Source organism: Castor canadensis, chromosome 5, assembly GCF_047511655.1.
Source record: "Castor canadensis chromosome 5, mCasCan1.hap1v2, whole genome shotgun sequence".
NCBI lineage: Eukaryota > Metazoa > Chordata > Mammalia > Rodentia > Castoridae > Castor > Castor canadensis.
In genome coordinates, this window is record NC_133390.1 from 161,822,044 (window position 1) to 161,846,686 (window position 24,643).

The window sequence follows — 24,643 nt, forward strand, 5'->3', positions numbered from 1 at the left end:
CTTTCTTTCTTCCTTGTGAGGTTTGGATCCTGCCCCTCTACTCTCTTGGCCCTTGCCCCTCATTGTCCTATTTTAGTTATTGCCACCACAGAGGCTAGAAATTTGAGGAGTCATCTTTACTTTCTTGTGTTACTTCCTTATATAATTAGGTTCCAAGTTTCTACCTCCCCACTGCTCTTTCCTTTCCTCTGTATGCCTCACAATATATCCAAATGCAGGGCCTTATCTTTTCTTACCTAGATTATTGCAGATGCTTACCATCTGGTCTGATTTTCTCCTTGCCAATTCCAAAACTTGTTTATACTTACCTCTGCCCTATTTGTTGTACCTTAGTGTTCATCCTCAAATACAGACCTGGCCTACTTGAAAACTTTTCAGTGATTTACCACTGACAAAACATGCATTGTTTTCCTCTCTTCCCTCCTCCCAGTAATAAACCATTTCAAAGTACAATTACCAGTGCAACTCAAACTACTCCAAGAACATTTTTTCCTAATGGCAGCTGGCATCAACCAGTATGCTAAGACAGCATTTTCTCAAAGAGAAGTACATAGCTGGAAAGTTGAAGGAAAATAAGGGTTATAGAATCTGAGGGCATAAAAGGTCCCAGGAAATCACCTGGTGTATAGTTCCCTCATTTACAGGTGAAGAAATTCAGAGAGACTTAGAGAAGGTATGTGACTTGCCAAGGATAACTTGAGAAGTATATGATATGGCTAGAAGTCAGATTTTCTAAGCACAATACTGTCCCTTTTCTGTTGTTTTTGTCTTACCATAATAGGATTTTCTCAGTGAGGAAAGGTACCTTCTTGCCTTTGCAAAGGTGAACAAAGTCCCATGCAAATTTTGTTGACGTGTGAGTAGGATCTCATAAATGCATAAAATGAAAGTGAAACATTGCCCTGTAGTTTGGGATAAAAGAATACAATCAAAGATTTCTATTAGGTTTTAGTGAGACTTAGTGATTTTAATATGAAATAGAATGGAGCTACTTATCATTGCCCACTTCAACAAGTACAGGTCCTCTGTCTTCTGTAGCTACCTCTTCCTTTTCTACTCTAGACCTAGGGCTTGCCTGGCCTTCTCTCTCTTGGCCCATTATTCATGATTCCTCTAGTCTTCTATTCCCAAGTCATCTGCTGAGGAATCTGCAAAGTCCCAGTGTCCCCTTCCTGCTTCCTGACTCTTTTCCAGGTTTTTTAGGATTTTCCTACTCTTACTCTAAGTAATTTCATTGCATGAGAACACTACCAAAATATAAATAATTTGAATTCCATACAAGGATAACAAGGATATTTTAATAATTCATTATAATAGCTAGTAACAGAATAAATGAGAGAACTAAGGAGACAAGTCTGACTCCCACACCTAAGACAAAAGAAGAGAATAAAAAGGATCTGGGTCCCTAAGGAAGTCTGTCCTGAGTTCTTATACTCCGTGCTCCTGAACTTGTGCTGGGAGAAAGCAGTGCCTGCTTGGAGTGGGCAGTGGTGCATAAAGCCATGACACTACGGACAGCCAGTCCATCTTCCTGCAATAAGGAGTCCCAACACTGAGGATTAAGAATGCTTGCCAAGACAGCATTTTCCAGAAAACATGGGTACCACTGGAGGTGTGTGAGATGATGAGAGTGGAAACATTACTGAGCATGATTTTATGTGTTTTTAAACATTTTTTAAAGTAAATAATTCACACTAAAATTCATGGTTTTTTGTTTAAAGTAATTCACAATTTCCTTTTTAAATGAATTTTAGTTAAAAATAGAATGGCTCAGAGTGAGATAATAGTACTCAGTACTTGGATATGGCAGAAACCATAAAGAACGTACACAGAAATTGAAATTTAGGAAGCACAGTGCTAGAGTTTTAATTATGAGATGCTCTGCAGTTGATGGTTGTTGTTTGAAATAAAAACTTTTGCACAAACATTTTATTCCAGATGATTTTTTCCCCTCTGTCACTGTGCTGGTTCGGGGAATGTCTGGGAGACTTGCTTGGGCACAACAGCTTTGCCTTTTACCCAGAGGAGCAAAAGCAAATCAGAAGGTATCTATCAAGAAGTGTCAGGGAACTGTATGGGCAGTACGGGCACATGTGCTGACTTAAAGGTTAAGTAACATTCCAACAAAAATCACAGAATATTTCTGATCCTTAGCCAGGTCCTCAGTGGGGTTAGTCAGAATCATCTTAGGAACCTGGAATTGCAGGTCTACTCAATTGCTCTTTATTTTGCTTTATTTATTTATTTTATGATTATTCTGTAGACTTGTATTGTCGTCATGCTGAATTACTCTTTAAAGGCATCTTTAAGGCAGGGACATTTTCTAAAAGCTTTCCAGGTGATTCCAACATCCTTTTAGGAATGAGGACTGCTATTCTGAACAGTGGTCTCAGAATTTTTCTTTGCAATTTTAACTATAATGAAAGTCAGATATACTCTGGGCATGGTGGTCACACTTACAATCCTAGCACTTGGGAGGCAGAGTCAGGAGGATCACAAGTTTGGAGCTAGCCTGGACTATATAGCAAGTATGAGGCCAGCCTGGGCTATAAATAAGGTCCTGCCTCAAGAAAAACCATCACCAAACAAGTCAGATACACACATACATGGGGAAATTTTGGCCAAACCTTTAATATGTCTAGCAATAGGCCACACTTTGAAATTGTCTTGTATGTTTCATTCCTGTACAATTGCTAATATGCTAGATAGTTTTAACATGCAATATGATTTAACACAGTCTTTTATCTTGTGATAAAAGACTTTCCCATAATTACAATGGGAGAAAGTTGGAAATTCAGATAATAAAGAAGAGACTTTAAATGACCTATGCTTAGTCTGCAGAGTGAATCCTTCAGTGGGTTTCCGTCCAGTCTTTTTCTGTACACAGTAACACATAAAATTTGAATCATTTGGTATACTGTTTTTTTAACTTACTACATTTTAACAGTTTACTTATGTTACTAAAAATTGTTATAAAATATGGCAATAAGTTTTACCTTCATTTGAGATATCCCAAAAATTGGAGTATGGGCCTAAAATCATTTAAATAGTTAGATGAGCTGTTTGTTAGCTGTGGGGCACACACCCCTATTTTCTCTTGATATCAGGATGCACATGACATTCAGTAAGCAGCTCTTGAAGCCTCTAAATTAGTGTTGAAACTGAAGGGAAGGTGAGCAGGACAGGAACTGAAATTTATTGAAGGCATGGTAGGTTCTTTTTTTGTTCCTTTTGTTTTTTAATTGCTGCACTAATGATCAAACCCAGAGTCCTTGCACATGATAGGCAAGGAAGTTTGAGTTTTAAAGCTCTGAAATACCTCACCCATTGGGTAGCACTGACTGTGGGAGGAGGTTTTTCAGACCTGAGTCAGTACAGGTCCACAAACCATTTATCAGTCATAAAACAGATAATAAGTTCATGTACATTTTTAGAAAATAAAACAAAATTGAGTACATGGGAGTATAGGTTTCCTGCCTTTACTGTTATCATTTGCAGATTCTTAGTGAGTTTTTTTGACTTGAAAGGCTAGGGAAATACAGGTATCAAAGCAGATCAGAAAAATGCATGTCATTACAGATGAGTATTGAACCATAGATAGTAGACATAATGTTATTTGTATTATTTTAACAGCTTTTTGTGCCTGAACCTCGTCCAGTTCCTAAAAATGATGTTGGATTTAAATACTCTGTGAAACATCGGCCATTTCCAGAAGAGGTGGACAAGATTCCTTTTGTGAAAGCAGATCTGAGCATTCCAGATTTGCACGAAATTGTCACTGAAGAAGTAAGATAAATTATTTTTACTTGTTAAAAAGGGGATGAATATAAAATTCTTAAATGATTTCTGTGGTGAAGGCATTGCTTTTAGTGTTATGGGAGGGGATTCATAAGATGACCTAAGTCTTTGTCATTCTGGAGGTTACCATGTAGCAGGCCAGGTGTCCAGTCTGATTGACAGGAACTGGACATCTCTTAGAGAGTCACCAACTGACTGGGCTGGTCCACTGTAGATTTCAGTAGTGTGGTGACATGGTCCAACTCTGTAAGTAAAGGATATCTGGGTAGTACAGGAAGAGGGCTTAGTCTTGGAGAGGGAATTATGGCCTCAAAAGTAGGTCACATCTTCGGTTCAAGATGTGCTCATGGGTGGTCAGAGTCATGAAGATGGAAGAGGTTGCAGAATTAAGTAGGATTGATCAGAAGGGAAGGAAGAATGCAGTCAAGAATCCATCTAGGTAAAGACTTTAAAACATGAGTGAGTACTGCAGAGTGAAGATAGACAGTGCTCTGGAGGTGAGGGTGGAAGAACAGCTCTGCCTCCTTTCCTGCCTAGCTGAAGGGAACAGAGATGGAGTGGTGTCCTTTCCAGCCAGGAGAGGGAAGAGCAAGGTTAGGCTATCAGGATTTTTTTTTTTTTTTGGGTATGGTTTTAACCTTGAAACATGTTTGCTTAATTTTATGAATAAATTATGTACTGAACTGAAATATAGTGTGGATCACTGAAAATTTTCATTTTCTTTGTCACTTTTTGGTTTATTTTTGTTTTTAAATTAAGAATAACTATTATTTTTAAAATAGTTCCCCCAAATGAAGTATCTAATTTATTTCAGTTAGAAGAGAGACATGAAAAATTGAGAAGTGGCATGGCCCAGCAGATTGCTTATGAAATACACCTTGAACAGCAGAGTGAGGGGGAGTTGCAGAAGAGAAGCTTCCCTGACCCCATTACGGATTGCAAGCCACCACCTCCTGCCCAGGAATTCCAAACAGCCCGCCTTTTCCTCTCTCACTTTGGATTTTTGTCCTTAGAGGCATTGAAGGTAATTTTTGTGAACTTTTATGGGTAAATAAATACATAATCATAATGTATTCATGAATTAATATTCAGCTGATGATGGCTATAATTTTTATAGGGACAGAAGAAAGATTTTTTTTTTTTTTTTGGCAGCACTGAGGTTTGAACACAGGGCCTCATGCTTGCTAGGCAGGCACTCTTAGCACTTGAGCCACTCTGCCAGCCCAGAAGAAAGATTTAAAAAAAAAAAAACAAAAACTACTTCCAGATTTCATGTATCTTGCACATAGTAGATGAAGTTCTGTGCTGATACAGGTTAGGTATGAGCTCAAGTACAGTTGACGCCATGAATCATTCAGAGTTCTATCTGAGGAGACTGCTTTGAGAATGCACCAAACTCTGATTTTTTTTTTTATTTGATTAATTTATTTATTTGCAGTACTGAGGTTTGAACTCAGGGCCTTACACTTGCCAGGAAACGCTCTACCACTTAAGCCATTCCACCAGCCCCCAAACTCTGAATTGTCATGGTGATGTAGGACCTGTATTACTCATATAATGAAATCTACAGATAATTAGAAAAGGAGTATTAAAATCTTCTCCTAGTAAACTTTCCTACTGAAAGTATGTGCTACAGTTGACTCAGCTCTTTGATGTTACTTTTAAAAAGACTGAAGTTAATTCTTAGGTTTTTTGTGTTTGTCTTGTGGTATTGGGTATTGAACCTGGGGCATTATGCATGCAAGGCAAGCAGTCTCCTAGTTAGATATATCCCCAGCTTTAATTCCATAGTATTTGTAAGCCAAGCCCTTCTATGTTGTGCAGTTGGTAAGATCAAACTGTCTAGATTTATGTGCTGGCATCACTGCTTCCCTGCTGTGTTGTGGACAAGTACCCAGCTTTTCTGAATCTTAGTTCCTTACCTGTAAGGTAGAGATGGTAAAAGTATTCATCTCATTAGTTGTGTGAAGATTGAGTTAACACATTAAGATTCTTCATGCGGTACAAAACACAAAAGGAAGCCAGCCTATAAGGTAAATATTGCCATTATTTTTAATTCCATTATTTTTAAAAGAATTTTACAAGTCAAATGATGTTTTCCTTGTTTTACGGATACAGAAGCAAGCTAAAAAATATGAAATAACTTGCCCAAAAGGAATTCAGGGTTTCTTCTAAAGCCTGTTTGTTTTTAAAAGTACAACTGAAGACTGGGACAAGAAGTTGCTTATTAGCCGTGTGTAGTGGTGAACACCTGTAATCCCAACTACTTGGGAGATAGAGACACAAGGATCATGGTTTATTTGAAACCAGCCTGGGCCAAGTTAGCAGGAGAGCCTGTCTGAAAACCCAACACCAAAAAAAACAAAACAAAACAAAACAAAACCACAAACAAACAAAAGGAAAGGGGGCCATGGGCCATGATTTAAGTGATAGAGTGAAGGCTCTGAGTTCAGTCTCCAGTATTGGGGGTCCAGTGAGGAGTTGCTTATTGGCCAAGTTGTCCCCTGCCCTTACTCTTCCTACCTGGCTGTAGGTCATTTACCTTTTTAGGCAAGGAGGAAGACATTGTTGTTCAAATTTTAATTTTGGCATAGGTAGAGAAAATGTTTTACACTGTGGAAAGCTGAGTGTGTGATGGGAGTATGAGCATAAAAACTCTTAAGTGCAGAGTAAAAGAGCGAAGGAGAAAATAACAAGACATACAGTGGTAAATATGAAAGCAGAGGACAGAGGTCCAGCCTACAGATGATTAATGATACTTACTCCTAATAGAGAAAAATGGACCGAGGAGAAGGAACAAATAAAAATAAAAGAGGTAATATATCTCAGCGGTGGAGCATTTGCCTAGGACATGCAAGGCCCTGGGTTCCATCCCCAGGACCACAATATATATATCAAAAGGATCACATCCTGTGGACTGCAGGGAAACAAGAGGAACCCTAATAGATTTAATTTTAGTTGAAAATTTTAAGCCATCAAGAAAAAGAACAATATTCTTGTGTTTTTGTTTGTATTAGAATACAGAAAAAAATCAGAAAGTTATGGGATTTGTGTGTGTGTATGTGGCACTGCAGTTTGAACTCAGGGCCTCATGCTTTCTAGGCAGGTGCTCTTACAGCTTGAGCCACTCCACCAGGCCTACATGTTTCATTTTATGAATTTTAGCATATCTCTAATAACTTAAACATGACAGCACATGTATACAAAACAACTACAAACTGATCTTACTCATGAATTATGTGTGAAAGTATTAAAGAAATGCTAATTGAATTCTAAATTAATAGCATTTTCAATGAATTATCTTACACACCCAAGTAAAATTTATCCCAGGAATTCAGGGAGAATTAATTGTTGGGAAATATTAATAAAACTACTAAGAAGATAATTTTTGATTGTATTAAAATATTAATAAAATGATAAATTAATATAATAGACCAATATTAACTCTGACTTTGAAAAAAGCAAAATTTAGGACTTACAGTATAATCCTTAAAGATCTCTCTAAATGCAGCCCATGAGCAAACTAGAGGCACCTTTTTGTGAAAAGCAAAGATAGTATCAAACTTGACCACTATTTAGCAATGAGAATTTCTTACACAATGAATTTTTTTTAACTTTTTGGTCGTAAATAATTATAAATTAATAGAAGTTGTACATTAAAAGTCCAGGGAGATTTCTTCCTATGATGACATCTTACATAGCTATAGTACAATATGAAGATAAAGTCAATAAAATATTAAAAGAAACTAAATAAAAGGGCACTGGTGGCTCATGTGTAATCCTAGATACTTAGGAGGCAGAGATCAGGAGGATCACACTTTGAAGCCAGCCCCAGGCAAATAGTTCCTGAGATCTTATCTTACAAAACCCCATCAAGAAAAAGGATTGACAAAGTGGCTCAAGTGGTAGAGCGCCTGCCTAGCAAGTATGAAGCCCTGAGCTCATACCCCTGCTGTAAAAAAAAAAAGTAAAAATCATTGGTAACAAGAAGACAGTTTGCAGGTAATATGATTCTTAATTAGACAACCGTAAAAGAAAGCTGGGCATGGTGATACATGTCTGTAATCCCAACTATCTGGGAGGCAGAGATTGGGAGGCCTGTGGTTCCAGGCCAGCCTGAACAAAAAGTTAGCAAGACCACATATCAACAGATAAGCTGGGCATGCTGGTTGTGACCCAAGCTACACAGAGGCACAGGTAGGAGGATCATGGTCCATGGCTAGCCACAGACAAAAGCAAAGGACCCTATCCAAAAAAATAACTAAAACCCAAAAAAGGCTAGGGCATGGCTTAAAGGGTAGAGCACCTGCCTAGCAAGTGCGAGGACTTAAGTTCAAACCTCACTACTACCAAAAAAAAAAAGCTAACCTAAGGGAGTCAAGAAAATATCTTTAAATGAGTTATGATTATCACATAAAAAGGTGTGGAAGTCAGTGACTTCCTATAATGTCCAGTTAGAAAAACAATGTAAAAACACCCCATTTGATGCTGACAGAAGTTACCTTAACAAAGTGAGTATAAGACTTAGAGGAAGAAACTTCAGTGAGTTAAGAGGTATAAGATACATCTATGTTAATGTTTCTGGATTAAAATGTCATCCTGAAGAAGTGAGAAAAAAAAAGTATAAGAACGCTGCCCACAGGTATATTGCAGCGTGCCAAGGCCACAGTTCCTTATCCCTGATTCCAAATTCAAAGTGGAAAGTCAGGAGTTTTCTGTACGCTTGTAGCAAATTCATTGAGTGGTAAAGTCTGCCCTGAATTGACATGGAGCTGTTTGTAGTCTTCACTTACTTCACTTAGTGTGAATTACTCTTTTTTTCTTTTTTTTTTTACTACCGAAAAATGAATGTCTGTGATTATAGAGTGTTGCCCCAGCCCTTGTTAGGAGTGTTATGCAAGATTAGCAGACCAGGCTCACAGTCTTTGCCAGTGCGAAAAAGAGTAATCCTTGCCACCCATGAGGGATGCTTTCCTGAAAAACACTGTGTTGGCAAATCCTTGTTTGGCAAGATCAAGAGCTCAAAGAAGGTAAGGGATTAAGAGGAGAGCAAAAGGAAAAATGCATTTTAAAATTTAATAGATTTTTATTTGTTAGAGAAGTTTTAGGTTTATAGAACAGTTGAAGATAATCCCATAGCTTCCCCTATTACCATTCTGCGCTGGTGTATTAAATTTGTTACAGTTGATGAATTATATTGATGCATTATTAACCAAAGTCTATAAATCATAGCAGAGTTCACAGTTATATAGGTCTGTGAGTTTTGAGAAATGTAGAATGCCATGTATCTACCACTACAGTATTCTATGGATAGTTTCACTGCTTTAAAAATCTACTGTGGTCCACCTATTTCACCACCACCCCTAGACTCACATAGATCCCTGGCAAACACTGATCTTTGTACTATTTTTCTATAGTTGTGTCTTTTCCATAATGTCATAGAGTTGGAATCATATAGTATGTAATCTCTCACACTATATAGTTCAGTTAGCAATATGCATTCAAGGTTCCTCCATGTCTTTTTGTAACTTGATAGCTAATTTATTTTTATTGCTGAAGATATTTAATTGTACAAACACATTACAGTTTATTCACCTATTGAAGGACATCTTGGTTGCTTCCAAGGGTTGGAAATTATGAATACAGCTGCTATAAACATTCATGTGTAGGATTTTGTGTAGATATATGTTTTTGAGTCATTTGAGGAAATAGCAAGGCATACAATTGCTGCATTGTATTTAAGTCTATGGTTGTCTTGGGAAGAAACTGCCAAACTGAGGGCTGGGGGCACGGCTCAAGGAATAGAGCACCTGCTTAACAAGAGCAAAGCCCTGGTTTCAAACTCCAGTACTGCCAAGAAATTTTTAAAAGAGAGAAGAAAGAAATTACCAAACTGAGGACTGAGAATGGTAGTACACACCTGTAATCCCAGGTACTGGGAAGGCAGAGATCAGGAGGATCACAATTTGAGGCCAGCCCAGGCAAAAAGTTAGTGAAAACCCCACGTCACCAAACAAGCTAGGTATGGTGACACACATCTGTAATTGTACCTATGTGAGAGGCAGAGGTAGGGTTATAACAGTCCAAGGCTGACCCTGGGCAAAAAGTATGAGACTGTCTGAAAAATAATTAAAGCAAAAAGAAAAAGGGCTGGGGTTGTGACTCAAGTGGTAGAGTGCCTGCCTATCAAGTGCGAAGCTGTGAATTCAATCTCCAGTACTGCCAGAGAGAGAGAGAGAGAGAGAGAGAGAAAGAGAGAGAGAAAGAAATTGCCAAACTTCCAAATTAGTTCTAGAAAGCATAATATTCCAAAGAAAACCAGATCCAAAATTGTATACATATTGTGATGTCAGTTGTAACAAAAAAAAAAAAGGCAAGTAAAAGAACTGAAAGGAAATATGAAAAATGTTAACTAATTTCTTTAGATTATGTTTGTGTTCATTCCTTCCACTATCTAATTTTTAATTTTTATTAAACTGTGAGCAAAGCTCGGTATGGTAGTGCCCACCTGTAATCCCAGCACTTGGGAGGGTAAGGCAGGAGAATCATGAGTTCAAGACCAGCCTGGGCTACATAAGAGTTCTAGTCCCATTTGGACCCTGTCATAGATGGATAGATAGATAGATAGATAGATAGATAGATAGATAGATAGATAGATAGATTACAAAACAAGTACGGCTTTAGAATAATGATAAGAGATAATAATAGCTCCTTTTTCCCTTTGGTGATAGGAACCTGCAAATAGTCGTCTACCTCCTCATCTTATTGCACTTGATTCTACGATACCTGGGTTTTTTGATGATATTGGATATCTGGATCTCTTGCCATGTCGTCCTTTTGATACAGTTTTTATTTTCTATATGAAGCCAGGTCAGAAAACAAACCAAGAGGTAAGACTTCTGAATTTTTGGAGGGAAGGAGAAAGGGGTAACTTTTTGTTCTATAATTATATGAGATTTTACATAAAACGTTTATACTTGCCCTTGAAATGAGAATTTTATAATTGATGCTTAAAGACTTGTGTCCCAGTCCAAACTGAATGAATTAAAACTGATGCTTACTGTCCTGAGTCTTTCAAGAAGTGTGGTTTAGAGTAAGTAGAGCTGTAGCATATCTTTCTTCTGCTTTAAGGAATTCCTATTCATAAGTTAAATAAGCTAACTTATGGAAGGTTAGTCACAAAAGCTAAAGCTAGGCTTGGTTGCTCAAGAAGAATAGAACAACAGTAGTGAATATTTACTGACCTTCTTCCCTGAGGCTTCCCTGAGGCCATGGTACAGAAGTGAGCCATAGGCTTTCCCCATGAGGACCGAGCTCTCCTTCCTAACCACATAAGCACATCATTTCATTTGAGGCATGCATAGTGCACTCAGAGGAAAATGACAACTGAGATAAGAGTAAGGAACAAAAACAAGACACAATTGTGTATATGGAACAGAAGAGCCAGAAAGATGAGGAAAAGTCTAAGATAGGTAAGAATGGAAAACTGAAAGCAAGTGGCAGGAGACTTGACATTTCTGTTGAAAATAAAGAGTTGAAACATGGAATACACAGACAGTTACTACTGGTGACTAGGAAAGGGCCAAACGAAGATGTGTGAAATAAAGTATTCAGATGTGTTAGGGTACCGCTGTTAGGGTACGAGGCTGACCACCTTCTGAGAGGACAAAGGACACACAAGGCGAGGTTTATTTCTAGCCGGCTAGGGTCCGAGCATCCGCCTGACGCAGCAGGTTTCAACAAGGACCCTGAGAGGAAAGTTTAAGCAGGTCTTATACTCTTTAAAGCATCAATCATCGTCACATAGGAATTCCTCACGCCCCTGAGGTCACATTTTCCTGATCTTGCCCACATCCTGATCTTGCCCACATCCTGGTGGTGGGGTAATATTATTTATTGGGAACTGGGGAAACACCAGAGGCTTACTTATCAGGTTACAAGGAATGTGTTCTCCCATAAATTAGGGGCTAGTAGTGGAATAGAAACCTAAGGTTTAGATAAGAACAGCAGAGGAATCCTGCTTTGGAAAGTTTATTTACAAGTGGAGACAAAGAAAGGCAGGAATGGGTGCTTATCTCTGCATGGTGCCTTTCATCTTGGTCCCAAACTTTTGCATGGCTCTAATGAGCAATTCCTCACAGCTCTGTCTGAGGTTACAGCTTTTAATTGACAGTTTACCATGGTTTACAACCCTGTTTCAAGGCTATCTTCCTCTTCACAAGGTTACCCAAGGGTCATGCCAGTTACAGCTGATTTCTAGGCTAGGTGGGCTGCAAGTTAAAGTACCCCAACACCACGACTATATGATCTTGGAATTTTCCTATAATTATCTTAAGACCATTGGCAAGTCAAATTAACAAACCTTTGGAAATTTACCAAAATTACAAAATGTTTCCATAAGAAGCACTTTTCATATTATATATTGGTGAACTATTAGAAAAGAAGTTCACAAGAGAATTCTCATTTCTTGTTATTGATTCAGTAAATATCTAAAAGTATCTGCTTTCTGTTAAGTCCCAGGGTTACACTGGCACACAAGATCTGTAAGGTCCTGGTCCCCTAGGACTATTGTCTAGAGGAGACAACCAACATTACATATGGTCCCACAGTAAAGTATGTTAATAAGGGCATTAAAGCTTGTCTTAGGAGTTATAACAGGTCCTAAAAGAGAAGACATTTCAGCAGTATCTGAGGTGTACATTGACAATAGATTAAAAAGCAGAAGTAGATTGTTTCTGACAAAGTAATGACATGTATGAATTCTCAAGAGGTAAGAAAGCATTGCATATTCTTGAAATTCATGGGGGACAAAGTGCTTGGAGTTTCAAAGATGGTAGGCTAGCAGCAGCCAGGGATGAGACTGGTGAGCTGAGTCAAATTGGATTATTTACAGGGGCTGGGACTCTGTTTTGAAGGAAGACTAGCACATTACTCACTTGAAAATAATGGGGCCATTTTTCTCCTGCCTGTAAAAGAAGACACAAGCCCTTGAGGCAACTCCAAAACCAGTTCAGTTTCCTTAGGTTTCCAGGGGCTGAAGGTGACCAGGAAGATTCCCAGAGACTTCCTTGGAAATGTCTAAGTCACAGGAGATTAATTTTTGACTGTCAGCAAATTGTCTGCCAATTGAATTTGACTCACTCACTGCTTCTTGACTGTTTATTTAGCTTTTTTTTTTTTTTTTTTTAGGTACTAGGCTTTAAATTCAGGTCCTCACACTTGCTAGGCAGGTGCTCTACCACTTGAGCCACTCCACCAGCCAACTGTTTATTTTAAAAAATTCTCTTCTAGCCAGGCATGTATAATGGTGCACATCTGTAATCCCAGCAGGATCTCAGGAGGCTGAGGCAGGAGCTTGGAAGGCTTTTTTTTGTTTTTTAATCTTTGTGATTCTGGGGTTTGAATTCAGAGCTTCATGTTTGCTAGGCAAATGCTCTACTGCTTGAGCCATTCTGCCAGCTCTTAAAACCAGAGGGAAGTTGACTATTGTTAAACATCTACTGGTTTTTTTTCTTTTTTTTTTGGTGGCACTCGGGTTTGAACTCAGGGCCTCAGGCTTGCTAGGCAGGTGCTCTATCACTTGAGTTACTCTGCCAGCAAGGCAGGAGGATCTTGAGTTCGAGACCAGCCTGGGCCACATAATGAAACCCTATCTCAAAAACAAACAAATTTACAAATTGAAACTGGCTATCAAATCAGTTTCCTGACACTTGCTAAGAATATGAATGGATGTGGATAAACTAAACAAGTAAATTTGTAGAGACTGATTCTGTGCAGAAGATTCTGTGTAACTTCTCATATTTTTACTTGCACGGGCCTCTGTGTGGTCTTGACATAGATTAGCATTGTATGAATGACGTCAATGATTCGACTGCATTACAGTCATTTGGGGGGATCTTTTAAAAATGTAGTGATTCCAGGATCTTGCTTTTGTTAATTTTGATGTAGGTCTGGAAGAAGCTAAGGGAACCTTAGTTTTAGGACATTTCCCAGATGATTTTGATATCCTCTTCGTCCTGTTCCCCTTTTCATTTTTAATTTGGAGAGGGGTTTCTTATTTTCCTACCTTAGAATTTATTCAGCAGTAGCACTTTTATAGTCTTGAGCCAGATAATTTTTTGTTGTAGGGATGGTCCTGTGTATTTTAGAACATTTAACAGCATCTTTGGCTTCTACCACTAGATATCAGCTTTGTTCCACCAGTTGTGACAACCAAAAATGTCTCTAAACTGCCAAATGTCAACTGGAGGTCAAAATCATCCCCCAATGAGAACTACTGTTTTGGAACAAGGAACTCACCTTTGTGAGACTGGTAGAAAGCCCAAGCATTACACTTGGTACTTAGTGAAGAAAAGAGAAGAGAACCTTCTGTTTGCTCCCTTTTTCCTACACCTGTGTGATTATTGTGTTTCTCATTGACCAGTCTGTTAACTCTGTGAAGGCAAGGACATTGTGTCTTTTGTTTGTTTTTGGTAAATGTGTCTGCTCAGTAATCGTTTCACCAGGAAGTGAGCTCAGGCCAGTACTTATATTATCTCATTTAACCTTCATGACCATTGTTGTTATCCCCACTTCACAGATCAAAAAAGTGAGACAGATTAAGAATCTTGCCCAGCGAATTCAAGTTTGTCTAGCTCCAGAGTATGCTTTTTTCACTACAGTGCTGTATTCTCCAATTTATTCTGAACTGGGGCTTGATTTATCAGAAGCTTCAGCTTACCAGTATTTATGAATTTAATATGTTCTTGTGTTTCCTTCCTGATAGCTGATTATTGGTATATATTTCAGATTTTAAAGAATGTGGAGTCCTCCAGAAATGTTCAGCCACATTTCCTAGAATTTTTGCTGTCCCTTGGCTGGTCAGTTGATGTGGGCAGACACCCTGGTTGGACAGGACATGTTTCTACCAGTTGGTCAATTAACAGTTGTGATGACAGTGAAGGGTCTGAACAAGGTAAAACTCAAAATGCATTTGTTGTTTCTTGTTTTGTTACCCTTGACTTCTCTCCCTTTAGTATAAATTTGTAGTCTTGTTTAAAAAAATAAAGTCATAATAAAGGAAAAGTCTTCCCTCAGTCCCAGTCCTCACAGCGGTCACTCAATAGTTTGTATATTCTTCTAGACATTCATCCTAACAGTAGGATGAATTAATACAAAATTAGTGAATTATTACAATGCAAGAAGGTTCCTTTTTTTACAATGTGAACACACAAATTAATTTTTTATAAAAATGCTGTAATAAGTCTAGGTTATGTATAATCAATAGTTTCTTAACAAATAAGTTTTGTCTAATAAATACAGTTTTCGATTAACATATGTTTTATAGATTTTGTGGCTGTCAAAAAAGTCAATTAAAGGTTACATTCTTAAGGCATTATATCAAAACCTTTGTAGTAAACAACTGTCAGAGATTCTTGCCCATCTCTACAAATCCTTCTGAGGAACTATAATCGGGATAACACGGACCAGCACAGTATAAATTTAAACTTAAGACCCCTGCCCCACCTGGCTAATGCATTTTGTTCCTGAGCTCCTGAGGTCACTGGAGTGAGTAATGCCTGTGTCCAGTGCTTTGAATCCTCAGAGTTCTGGTGTCAGCAAGATTAAACTCTATCAAGATTTTCATCAAATACCAACTGTTGTGACTTGACCTCTAGTTTCTTCTAATTTTCACCAAAGTTGAAGCAAAGTATTTGGAGATGAACTGTAATTTTAATTTCTCTATACCCTTACGATATATGCTTGTGTATATCTGTACATCAGATTTCCATAAGTAGAATTGATTTATATCAAAGGATATGCACATTTTTTATTTTATAGATAGATCATTTGGGTGCTTATGGTTGAAGGTAATAGAAAACTGTTCCCATCTGGCTTAGTTTTTCAAGTTATTTGTTAGCTCACGTAACTGAAAATTCCAGAGATTGGTTAAGTTTTGGTATTATCTTGTCAGTACTCCTGTTTTATTTCTTTGTAATTTTCCTTTAGCTCTGTTCTCCATAGCTTTCCTCATAGTAAAGAAAGACAGGTTCTGGCTTTGCATGCACATGCCACACTAGCCAAAAGAGGAAAGGTAAGCTGGGTCTCAAAGTTCCTCTGTTGCCCACGTCCTAAACTACATAGTGATTAGACTATCTGGATCCTGATCCAATGAGAAGAAAGATGGAATGACCCTGGTAGAGATAGAGACAAGGCAGAGCTGGTATTTGGGGTCAGTCCCACCCACACTTTAGGCCTGCTACAGAGTAGGGTCAGGTGGAGTGGATGTTGGATCAATAACCACAGTGTCCACTGCAGTAGATTCAGAGTGCTTTCAGAGTACATTATAGCCCCTGCCTGGTTTTTAAGTTAGAATATTATTGGAACTCAGCCACTCTCTTTTTGTATTGTCTGTGGTTGCTTTCATACTACAATGGCAGAATTAAGTAGTTGTAGCAGAGACCATATTCCCTGTAAAGCATAAAATATTTACTGTCTGGTCCCTTATGAGACATTTACTAACTTCTAATCTAAATTTCTTGTTTGCCACATCTCCACTAGCATCTGTTAGGAGAGAGAGTTTTATTATTAATGATAGTTGAGACTAAACATCTTTTCATATTTTTTGGTTTTGTTTTGTTTTTGGTGGTACTAGGGTTTGAACTTAGGGTTTCACACTTGCTAGGCAGGTACTCTATCACTTGAACTATTTCTCCAGCCCAGTCTTTTCATATTTTTCTTTCTTTCCTGAGAACTTGTTCATTTCCTCCCTCAACTTTTTGTCAAGTTGTTCATGTTTTATGTAGTGTTGGTAGGCATTGTGTTCATTTTGATTGAGAACTGTACTGGCTCTCAGGAGTATTTCTTTAAATTCATTCTTGTTGGTTTAAAGCAGATATTATTACTAACATGTCTATACATTTTTATATTATATCATTGGGCATCAGGAAAGGTAGAACAGAGGAGCAGTAGAGAAAGGACAGAAATGCCTTGAAAGCATGTACACACACACACACACACACACACACACACACACACACACACACACACTCTCTCTCTCTCTCTCTCTCTCTCTCTCTCTCTCTCTCTCTCTCTATCTCTCGACCAAAAGGACTGCCTCCATATTTTTTTACCTTATACAGGTCAGTCAGAGCCCCTCCCTGCTAATCAGAAGCGGCCTGCTACAGAGTATTATCAGAAACTATGAAGTTAAGATTTCATGATTTAATGTTAGTATAAAGACATTTAATGAGCATTTGTAGTTTTTTCTTGTATAGCGGTTGGTTTTTGTTTGAAACATTTAACCAGTTGGTTAACATTTTGTGAAGTGCGAAGATTGGTTTTTCCCATTTTCAGAAGCAGTAATGCAATGTTTCTTGTTCCTAGATGAAGTAATTTCCTCTGAAGATGTTGGAGCTAGCATTTTCAATGGACAGAAGAAGGTGCTGTATTATGCCGATGCCCTGACTGAAATAGCATTTGTGGTTCCTTCTCCTGTGGAGTCCTTAAGTAAGAGCATTTTTTGCATAGTGCTATTGTAGGATCTGTTTTTAAATTCACTGGTTTGTGCTGTATTACTGCATTGCAAGAGATTTTTAAGTCATGTAAGGCATTCTTCAGCTTCCAAAGCTATTAGATTATGCAAAGGTATAAGATACTATCTTCTTTTAACTTTCTGATGGAAAATAGTTAAAAACAAGCAGACAGATCCTCTAATAATCTTTAAATAGTAGAGTCTCACTTCAACTCTATTTTTGTATTTCTTTCATCTAATTTAAACAATATGTAGAAACTTTAGTTTCTGGTTGTTCTTTTCTTTGGCAAATTTTGAGTGAGGCCCCACCTGTTTCCCTATTCCCATGTGAGAGCCTTCACATGAAACCCCATAGAATCCTACTACTGGAAGGATCTTTGGGTGATATCAGGCTGTCCCTGAGCAACCTAGAAAAGATGGTACTTGAGGCTATTCTTAAGGATTGGGAGTAATTAATCTCACAGTCTTATTTTGCCTAGAACCTTGGTTTTTTGCACATTAAGCCCAGTTTTTAATGCCTGACCAGGCAATAGATGGAAAATGTCACCTCCTTCTTCGTTGAGACCATCTGTAGGATGAGATACTGTGTCTCACACTTTCACAGTCTCATTCCCACGCTAATAATTTTTGTCTCCTAGCTTGGCAGATTCCTAAGCTTTGTACTTGGATCCTTGATTTGCCACTGTAGGGCCTTCCCTATCTCATACCCTGTGGTCATTTGTGTCTCTGGCAGGATGGGCTTTCCATGGTGTAGGTCAGTATCATAGCAGCTCTTTGCCTTCCTGTCAAGGCTATAGTCTGCCTTCTAATTCCAGAGGCTGGGCCTGTCTGTCTGTTACGGGCTGAACTCCTGCCTGTTTCTCTGACTGAGCTTACTTGCACCAGCAAGTCCTACCAGAACGTTGTCCTCACACTACAGCTCCTGCAGTTGGGTCTTGGCCTCCTGTCATGAAACATGCCATATGTCCACTCCAATTCAGCTCCTCCTGTTTCTTGATATTTGTGTCCCAGTGGGTAGGGGAGGAAGAGTGTAGATTTTTTTTCTGTTTTGCTTTTAACTATCTATGTATTTGTCTCCCACAAGATTGTTTCTTAATCTTTGAGACAAGGTCTTCTGTAGTTTTTGAATGCACCACTGTCTCCTTGGCATGGTACTCCATGATTGAATTGATAATAAGAATAATTCAGAGAATCACAGATGGCTTTTATTAAATGTTCTCTATTCTTACCTCAGTTATCTTGTAGAGTAAGAGCTGGCAAACTGTATGGAACCTGCCAAATTCAGCCAGGAATGGATTCTAATATTTATTTATGTGTTTGGTTTTACATTTTTAAAGGCTTATAAATAAAATACAAAGAAGAATATGCAACAGAGGCCTGTCTGGCCAGCAAAGCCTAAAATATTATCTGATCCTTTACAGAAAACTTCCGTCAGCCCTTGGTGCTAGAAACAGTGCTTTATTTAAGTGACTTTGGTTATACTAGTTAGCATAATTTTTTATTCCAAAGAAGTAGCAATAATTGTAATTGATTTTTTTCTTTACCCCATAGCTGATTCATTGGAAAGTAATATCTCTGACCAAGATAGTGACTCAAACATGGATCTCATGCCAGGAATTCTGAAACAGCCATCTCTGAAACTTGAGCTTTTCCCCAATCACACAGACAATCTTAATTCCTCACAGAGGGTAAGTTGCTTTCTTGATATACTTCAGAAATTTGTAATGAAGTGGGGATAATTATAGAATCATGTCTGAAAAGCTGTTAGCTTAAATCCAAAGAGAAATTGTAGCAGAGGACTGATTGATTAGTAACAAATCTTTTAAATCAGATTCTCATGATTTTCTTTTTTCCAATCTGTAACTGATAGATAATTCATTCTAAAATAACTTTAGTTATTGTCCTTGATTTTGCCATTCTTTGATTATGTTTGGTTCTCTCACCTATCCTTTTAAGCCATGGTTTTTATTTGTTCCCTATAATATCCAGTAAAGGTACAGTAGTAGCTATACATTCTATATCTTATAATGCAAGATTCAAGTTAAACAAGTGTGACTGTATGGCAGTGTTTTGGTGAGTAGTTCAATGCAGTAGTTGTCCTTATCTGCACTTTCACTTTCTGCCATTTTGTTACCCTTGTTCAATCATGATCCAAAAATATAAATGGTAAGTTCCAGAAATAAGCAGTTCATAAGTTTTAAATTATATACTATTCTGTATAACTTGATGAACTCTCATACAGTCTTGCTTCATCCCACTCTGTATGTAACTTATCCTTTTGTCCAGCATATGTACACTATATATGCAACCCACCTCTTAGTCAATTCATTGTCTCAGTGTGGCACTGTTGTATTGTGGTATTACAATCTTTGTGTTCAGGAAACTCTTATGAGGAGCCTATTAGTAGGTCACATGCTTCACTTATCATTGTGTAGACCTTATATCATCTCACAGCATCACAGGAAGAAGGATGAATATAATCTAATAAGATACCTTGAGAGAAATACCACATTCATGTAGCTTTTATTACAGTATGTTGTAATAATTGTTTTATTATTAGTTATTGTCAATATCTTTCCTAATTTATAAATTAAACTTTATCATAGGTATGTATAATAAAAAATCACAGTATATGTAGGATTTGGTACTAACTGTACCAAACAGTTATCCAGTAGGCATCCACTAGGAAATCTTTGAACATACACCTCATGGATAAGGGGAGACTACTGTGTCCAACTAAATATACTGAGTATGGTACACAGTCCCTACTATATATAAGAAGAGAGCCTCTTGCTCTTACACTTTTTTCTTATCAGCAGATGTTATTTCTTTATCTGTGTTTTCCCCTCATGTTATCTCCTAATCTTTACTGAAAAGTGACCAAGTAAGTAGTAGCAGGAACAGGATCAGGCCACAAAGAGTATAAAAAGATTGGTTTAGCTCACGCCTGTAATCCTAGCTACTCTGGAGGCAGAGATCAGGAGGGTCGCTGTTTGAAGCCAGCCCAGGCAAACAGTCTGAGAGACCCTATCTCGAAAAAACTCTTCACAAATAAAAGGGCTGGTGGAGTGGTTCAGGGTGTAGGTCCTTTGTTTAAACTCCAGTACCGAAAAAAAGAAAAGAAGATTGGTTTAGAACAAATGATAAAAAAAGACAAAAGAAGCATGAACTCGATTAAAGTTATTCCTCTGTTGTCCGGGGTTTTAGATTGGTTCCTTCTACAGAGAAAATAATTTTTAACATATGTATGTGCTTAATAAAGAACATGGGAGAAGTTTCTACCTCTAAAATTGATTTAGGAAAAAGCATCTGAAGGCTGATTTTGAACATGAGGCGTTATGAGGTCTCACAGAACACAGTTTGGAAAGGAATAAGTGGATTCAGGATGTCAGGCAGAGCAGACATTTGTGGCTGCTGCTCTGGTCCTCACATTCTGAATGCCAGCATAGTTAACTTCATACCCAGAGATGTTGACTCTTAAAGCACCATGTTTTAATTACTTATACATTGCATGCCACTAACAAACTAAAAATCATGTGATTATTTCAATGCAGAAAGAGCAGTTGACAAAATGTAATAGTCATTCATGAGAAAAATTCTGAGCCAACATGAATGGAAGTAAACCTCCTTAACCTGATACAGAGCATCAACTAAAAACATACAGCTAACACTACACTTATGTACTGTGCATTGTTCTTGAGTGCTCCTTCCTGAGATAGAGGACAAAGCCAGGCTGTCTTCCCTTACCACTTCTATTCAGTATGATAGTAGAGAAATACATAGAGAGGCAAGAAAAATAAGATGCACAGATCAGAAAACAAGAAGTAAAACTACATGTATTTGCAGATGACATGATTGTGTATGTAGAAAGCCCTGAGCAATCTATTTTTTAAATCCATTAAAACTGTTGAGTGAGCTTATCAAGATTGCAGGGAAAAAGGCCAATGTGTTGGGTAAGAGTTTAAGATGACGTCCCGTGACTATTGCCCCTGTATAATGTTCTTCCTGGCATGTGGTGGAACCTATGAATATAATGGGATAGCCCATGATTATATTGTATTATATGGCAATGGAATTTTGTGGGTATAATTAAAGTTGCTTTGAGTTAATAAAAAAGATTATCCACACAAACCTAATGTAAACCTAGGAGTCCTTTTATCTAGGGCTACAGGTTAGAGATGGAGGAAGTCAGCGAGTCAAACCAGGTTAGAAACATGCTGCTAAGTCTCTGAATGTGGCTGGATTCATTTGGGAGAAATCTCTTCGTCATTTATAGAGAAGAAACAAGAATGGCGCCGTGGACTCTAGTCATTTAATAAAGGCATATGTTTTTCTGTACTAACAGAGCAGTTTTAATTTTAAAATTCGACCTAAGTATAGGATTCTCCTTTCTGTATACATGAGCTTAGTTCAGGGCTTTAACACAAACTTAACTCTGCTGCATGCCCTAAAAGTGATACAGTTCAGAGTACCAGTTTGCTAAAGGGAGCCACGTAGACCTATTAGCTTTGCAAAGAAACCTAAAGCCAATAGGGTGGCAGGGAAGCCAGAAGCACCTTGTGCTTATTAGTAAAGGCCCCCAAAACTCTTCTTTCTGCTGACAAGGACAGGGAATTAGGCACAGATTGCAATAGGAAACATTTGGTCTGGGAACTAGGAATGATTTGTTGTGGGGAATTTTCGAGATTAGGGTACTCTGCTTGAAATAGCAGTGTTGCTTTGATTGGGAAAAAATGCCCACTTTCTGGCCATAATATGTACAGACTCAATCCCTTTAAGCCTTCATTAAAACATTACATTACAAATTTTATCACTATTAATGAAAATTATATTCATTCACTATTTCTTACCTTTTTTGCTTTGAGAATTTTAGGCCTTTATTTCTTCTTTCTAGGTTAAAACTGATAAACAGAAAAATGAGCTTTTGTCAAATATATTTCTCATTTTTTTCCTGAAGTCATTTTCATGATCTGTTACTTACATCACTGGGCATCTTGGTAAATGTATGGCTGGGTAGTGTTACCACATCAGTTCCTTTAACTCTCCTCTCTTTCATATAGCTCAGTCCCAGTTCCAGAATGAAGAAGCTGCCTCAGGGTCGCCCTGTGCCTCCCCTTGGACCTGAGACAAGAGTGTCTGTTGTCTGGGTGGAACGTTTTGATGATATAGGTACTGCATAAGGGTGTCATCCATAAATAAAATAATGGTAGAGTGACATTGAACTGCCAGATGTCTGAAAGGAGGGAGTAGAAGCAAGGGGTGGTAACCAAGAGCAGGCACTAAAATTCAGCAAGCCTAGATTTGTACCCCAACTTCCCTCTCAGTGCCATGAAGCCCTTATTGCTCATCCTTAACTGGAAATACTCATAGCACCTGTTTCATAGTTGTGAAGAAGTAGTGAGACTATCTCAAATGAGGATTTGAGATAGAAAGCTTTTAGTTACTCATCTTGGCATCACAGTTACTATTTGTGTCATCCCAGGACCTCAGGAGGAGAGGAAAACCCTTTATTCACCACCTTTCCATATGCCCTGTCTACTTTGAGTATAAAGGTTAATTTGTCCTTAAAAGAGTTGTCCCTGAGTTCAAGTTCCTGGAGGAACTAGGGCACTGGGGCTTGAACTCAGGACTTAATGCTTGCTAGGCAGGTGCTCTACCACTTGAGGCCCTTTAGCAGCACTGTTTTGTGTTGGGTATTTTTGAGATAGGGTCTCACCACTGTGTGCCCAGGCTAGCTATGATCCATGATCCTCCTGATCTCTGATTCCAAGTATCTAGGATTACAGGCGTGAGCCACCGGTGCCTGGCAGGAATAACTTTCTTAAGATTTCTGTATCTGCAGCACAAGAGTGTTAGAAATGGATGCTTACCCTAGAATCCTGTCCAGATTGGAGATTGGGGAAGTGTGATAGTGCTTTCTCTTACAGCACAGATTGTGCTCTCTAAAACCTCTGCTTTAGATGAACTTAGCTGAAATATGTCTTCAGGGAGAATCTTTGTTTATTTGGGGAATCATTAGGTTTGCATATTTTAGTATAGCACTATCTATAGATTTGTTGCCTGCCTATATAAAAAGGTTAGGAAACTAAATTTACTATTTGTTTGGGAAAAATTAGGGAGATATTAACTGTAATGCTATTGTTTTCTTTCAGAAAACTTTCCCCTCTCAGATCTGATGACAGAGATCAGTACTGGTGTGGAAACTACTGCAAATAGCAGCACGTCTCTGAGGTACATTCTTTTTTATTTGCTGGAAGTTTATCAGCATGTCTATTTTTATAGGTAAATTACAGCTTAATAAATAAAAGTGATAATGAAATGTAAAGATTGAAGGCAAAAAATAAAAATCAAAAATCAAAAAAAAATTTTGTATAAAATGTATGAGGTTATCAAATTAGGATTTTTTTTAAAACTACTTTGCTGCTTGATACGGTGTCACGTAACTGTAACCCCAGCGTTTGGTAAGGGATGAGGATTGAGTTCGAGGTAGCCTGATCTACACAGCAAGACCCTGTCTCAAAAATAAAAATCACTTTATGAATTGCTATTATATGACTGATATACAAAAAGTTGTATATATTTAATGTATTCAACTTGATGAGTTTGGAGGTATTCATTGATGAAACCATCCTCACTACAGTTGAAGCCATAAACATCCGTAACCTCCAAAAGTTTTCTCCCACCTACTTTATGTACTATTATTACTGTTTTTTGATAAGAACACTAAACATAAGATCTATTCTCTTAGCAAAGTATACAGCACAGTATTACTAGCTTTGGCCATATGATCTCCAGGACTTTGTACCCTTTCATTAATACCTACCCATTTCCCTTCTCTCTCCAGCCCCATTGTACTCTCTGCCTCTGTGAATTTGATTGTTTAGGCTCATCATATAAACAGTATCATGTGGAATTTGCCTTTTTGTGCCTGGTTTATTTCGCTTCGCATAATGTCCCCCAGGTTCATCTATATTGTTGTAAATAGCAGGATTTTCTTTTTTTGAGGCTGAATAATACTGTGTTGTATGTATGTTTCATAATATCTTTATATGCTCATTCACTGATGAACCTGTGGGTTGCTTCTGTGTCTTGGCTATTGTAAATAGTGCTTCAGTGAACATGGGGTACACATAACTCTTTCAGATCCTGATTTCATTCCTTTGGATTGCTGGGTTGTGTGGTTGTTCTCTTTACTTCTTTGAGAACTGCCTTACTAATTTCCATAGTGGCTGCACCAATTATATCTCCACCAACAGTGTACAGTGGTTCTTTGTTCTCTATGTTCTTGCCAACACTCACCTTTGGTTTTTTTTGTTTTTTTAAATGGTCATC

General features: G+C 38.0%; 1 protein-coding gene across 8 annotated transcripts in view; it reads left to right on the forward strand.

The window, feature by feature from the left end:
* Positions 1–24,643, forward strand: part of Ralgapb (Ral GTPase activating protein non-catalytic subunit beta) — a 98,469-nt gene that overhangs the window by 66,765 nt on the left and 7,061 nt on the right. For all 8 annotated transcript variants that reach the window (XR_012448241.1, XM_074074743.1, XM_074074746.1 and 5 more), the window contains 9 exons: positions 1,939–2,045; positions 3,634–3,786; positions 4,613–4,822; positions 10,530–10,688; positions 14,587–14,752; positions 17,164–17,286; positions 18,863–18,999; positions 22,372–22,480; positions 23,464–23,542. Coding sequence is in view for 7 of the 8 variants with exons in the window: in XM_074074743.1 (XP_073930844.1) it covers positions 1,939–2,045; positions 3,634–3,786; positions 4,613–4,822; positions 10,530–10,688; positions 14,587–14,752; positions 17,164–17,286; positions 18,863–18,999; positions 22,372–22,480; positions 23,464–23,542 (1,243 nt within the window). In the remaining variant the exon portion in view is untranslated. The remainder of the gene's footprint in view (positions 1–1,938; positions 2,046–3,633; positions 3,787–4,612; positions 4,823–10,529; positions 10,689–14,586; positions 14,753–17,163; positions 17,287–18,862; positions 19,000–22,371; positions 22,481–23,463; positions 23,543–24,643) is intronic.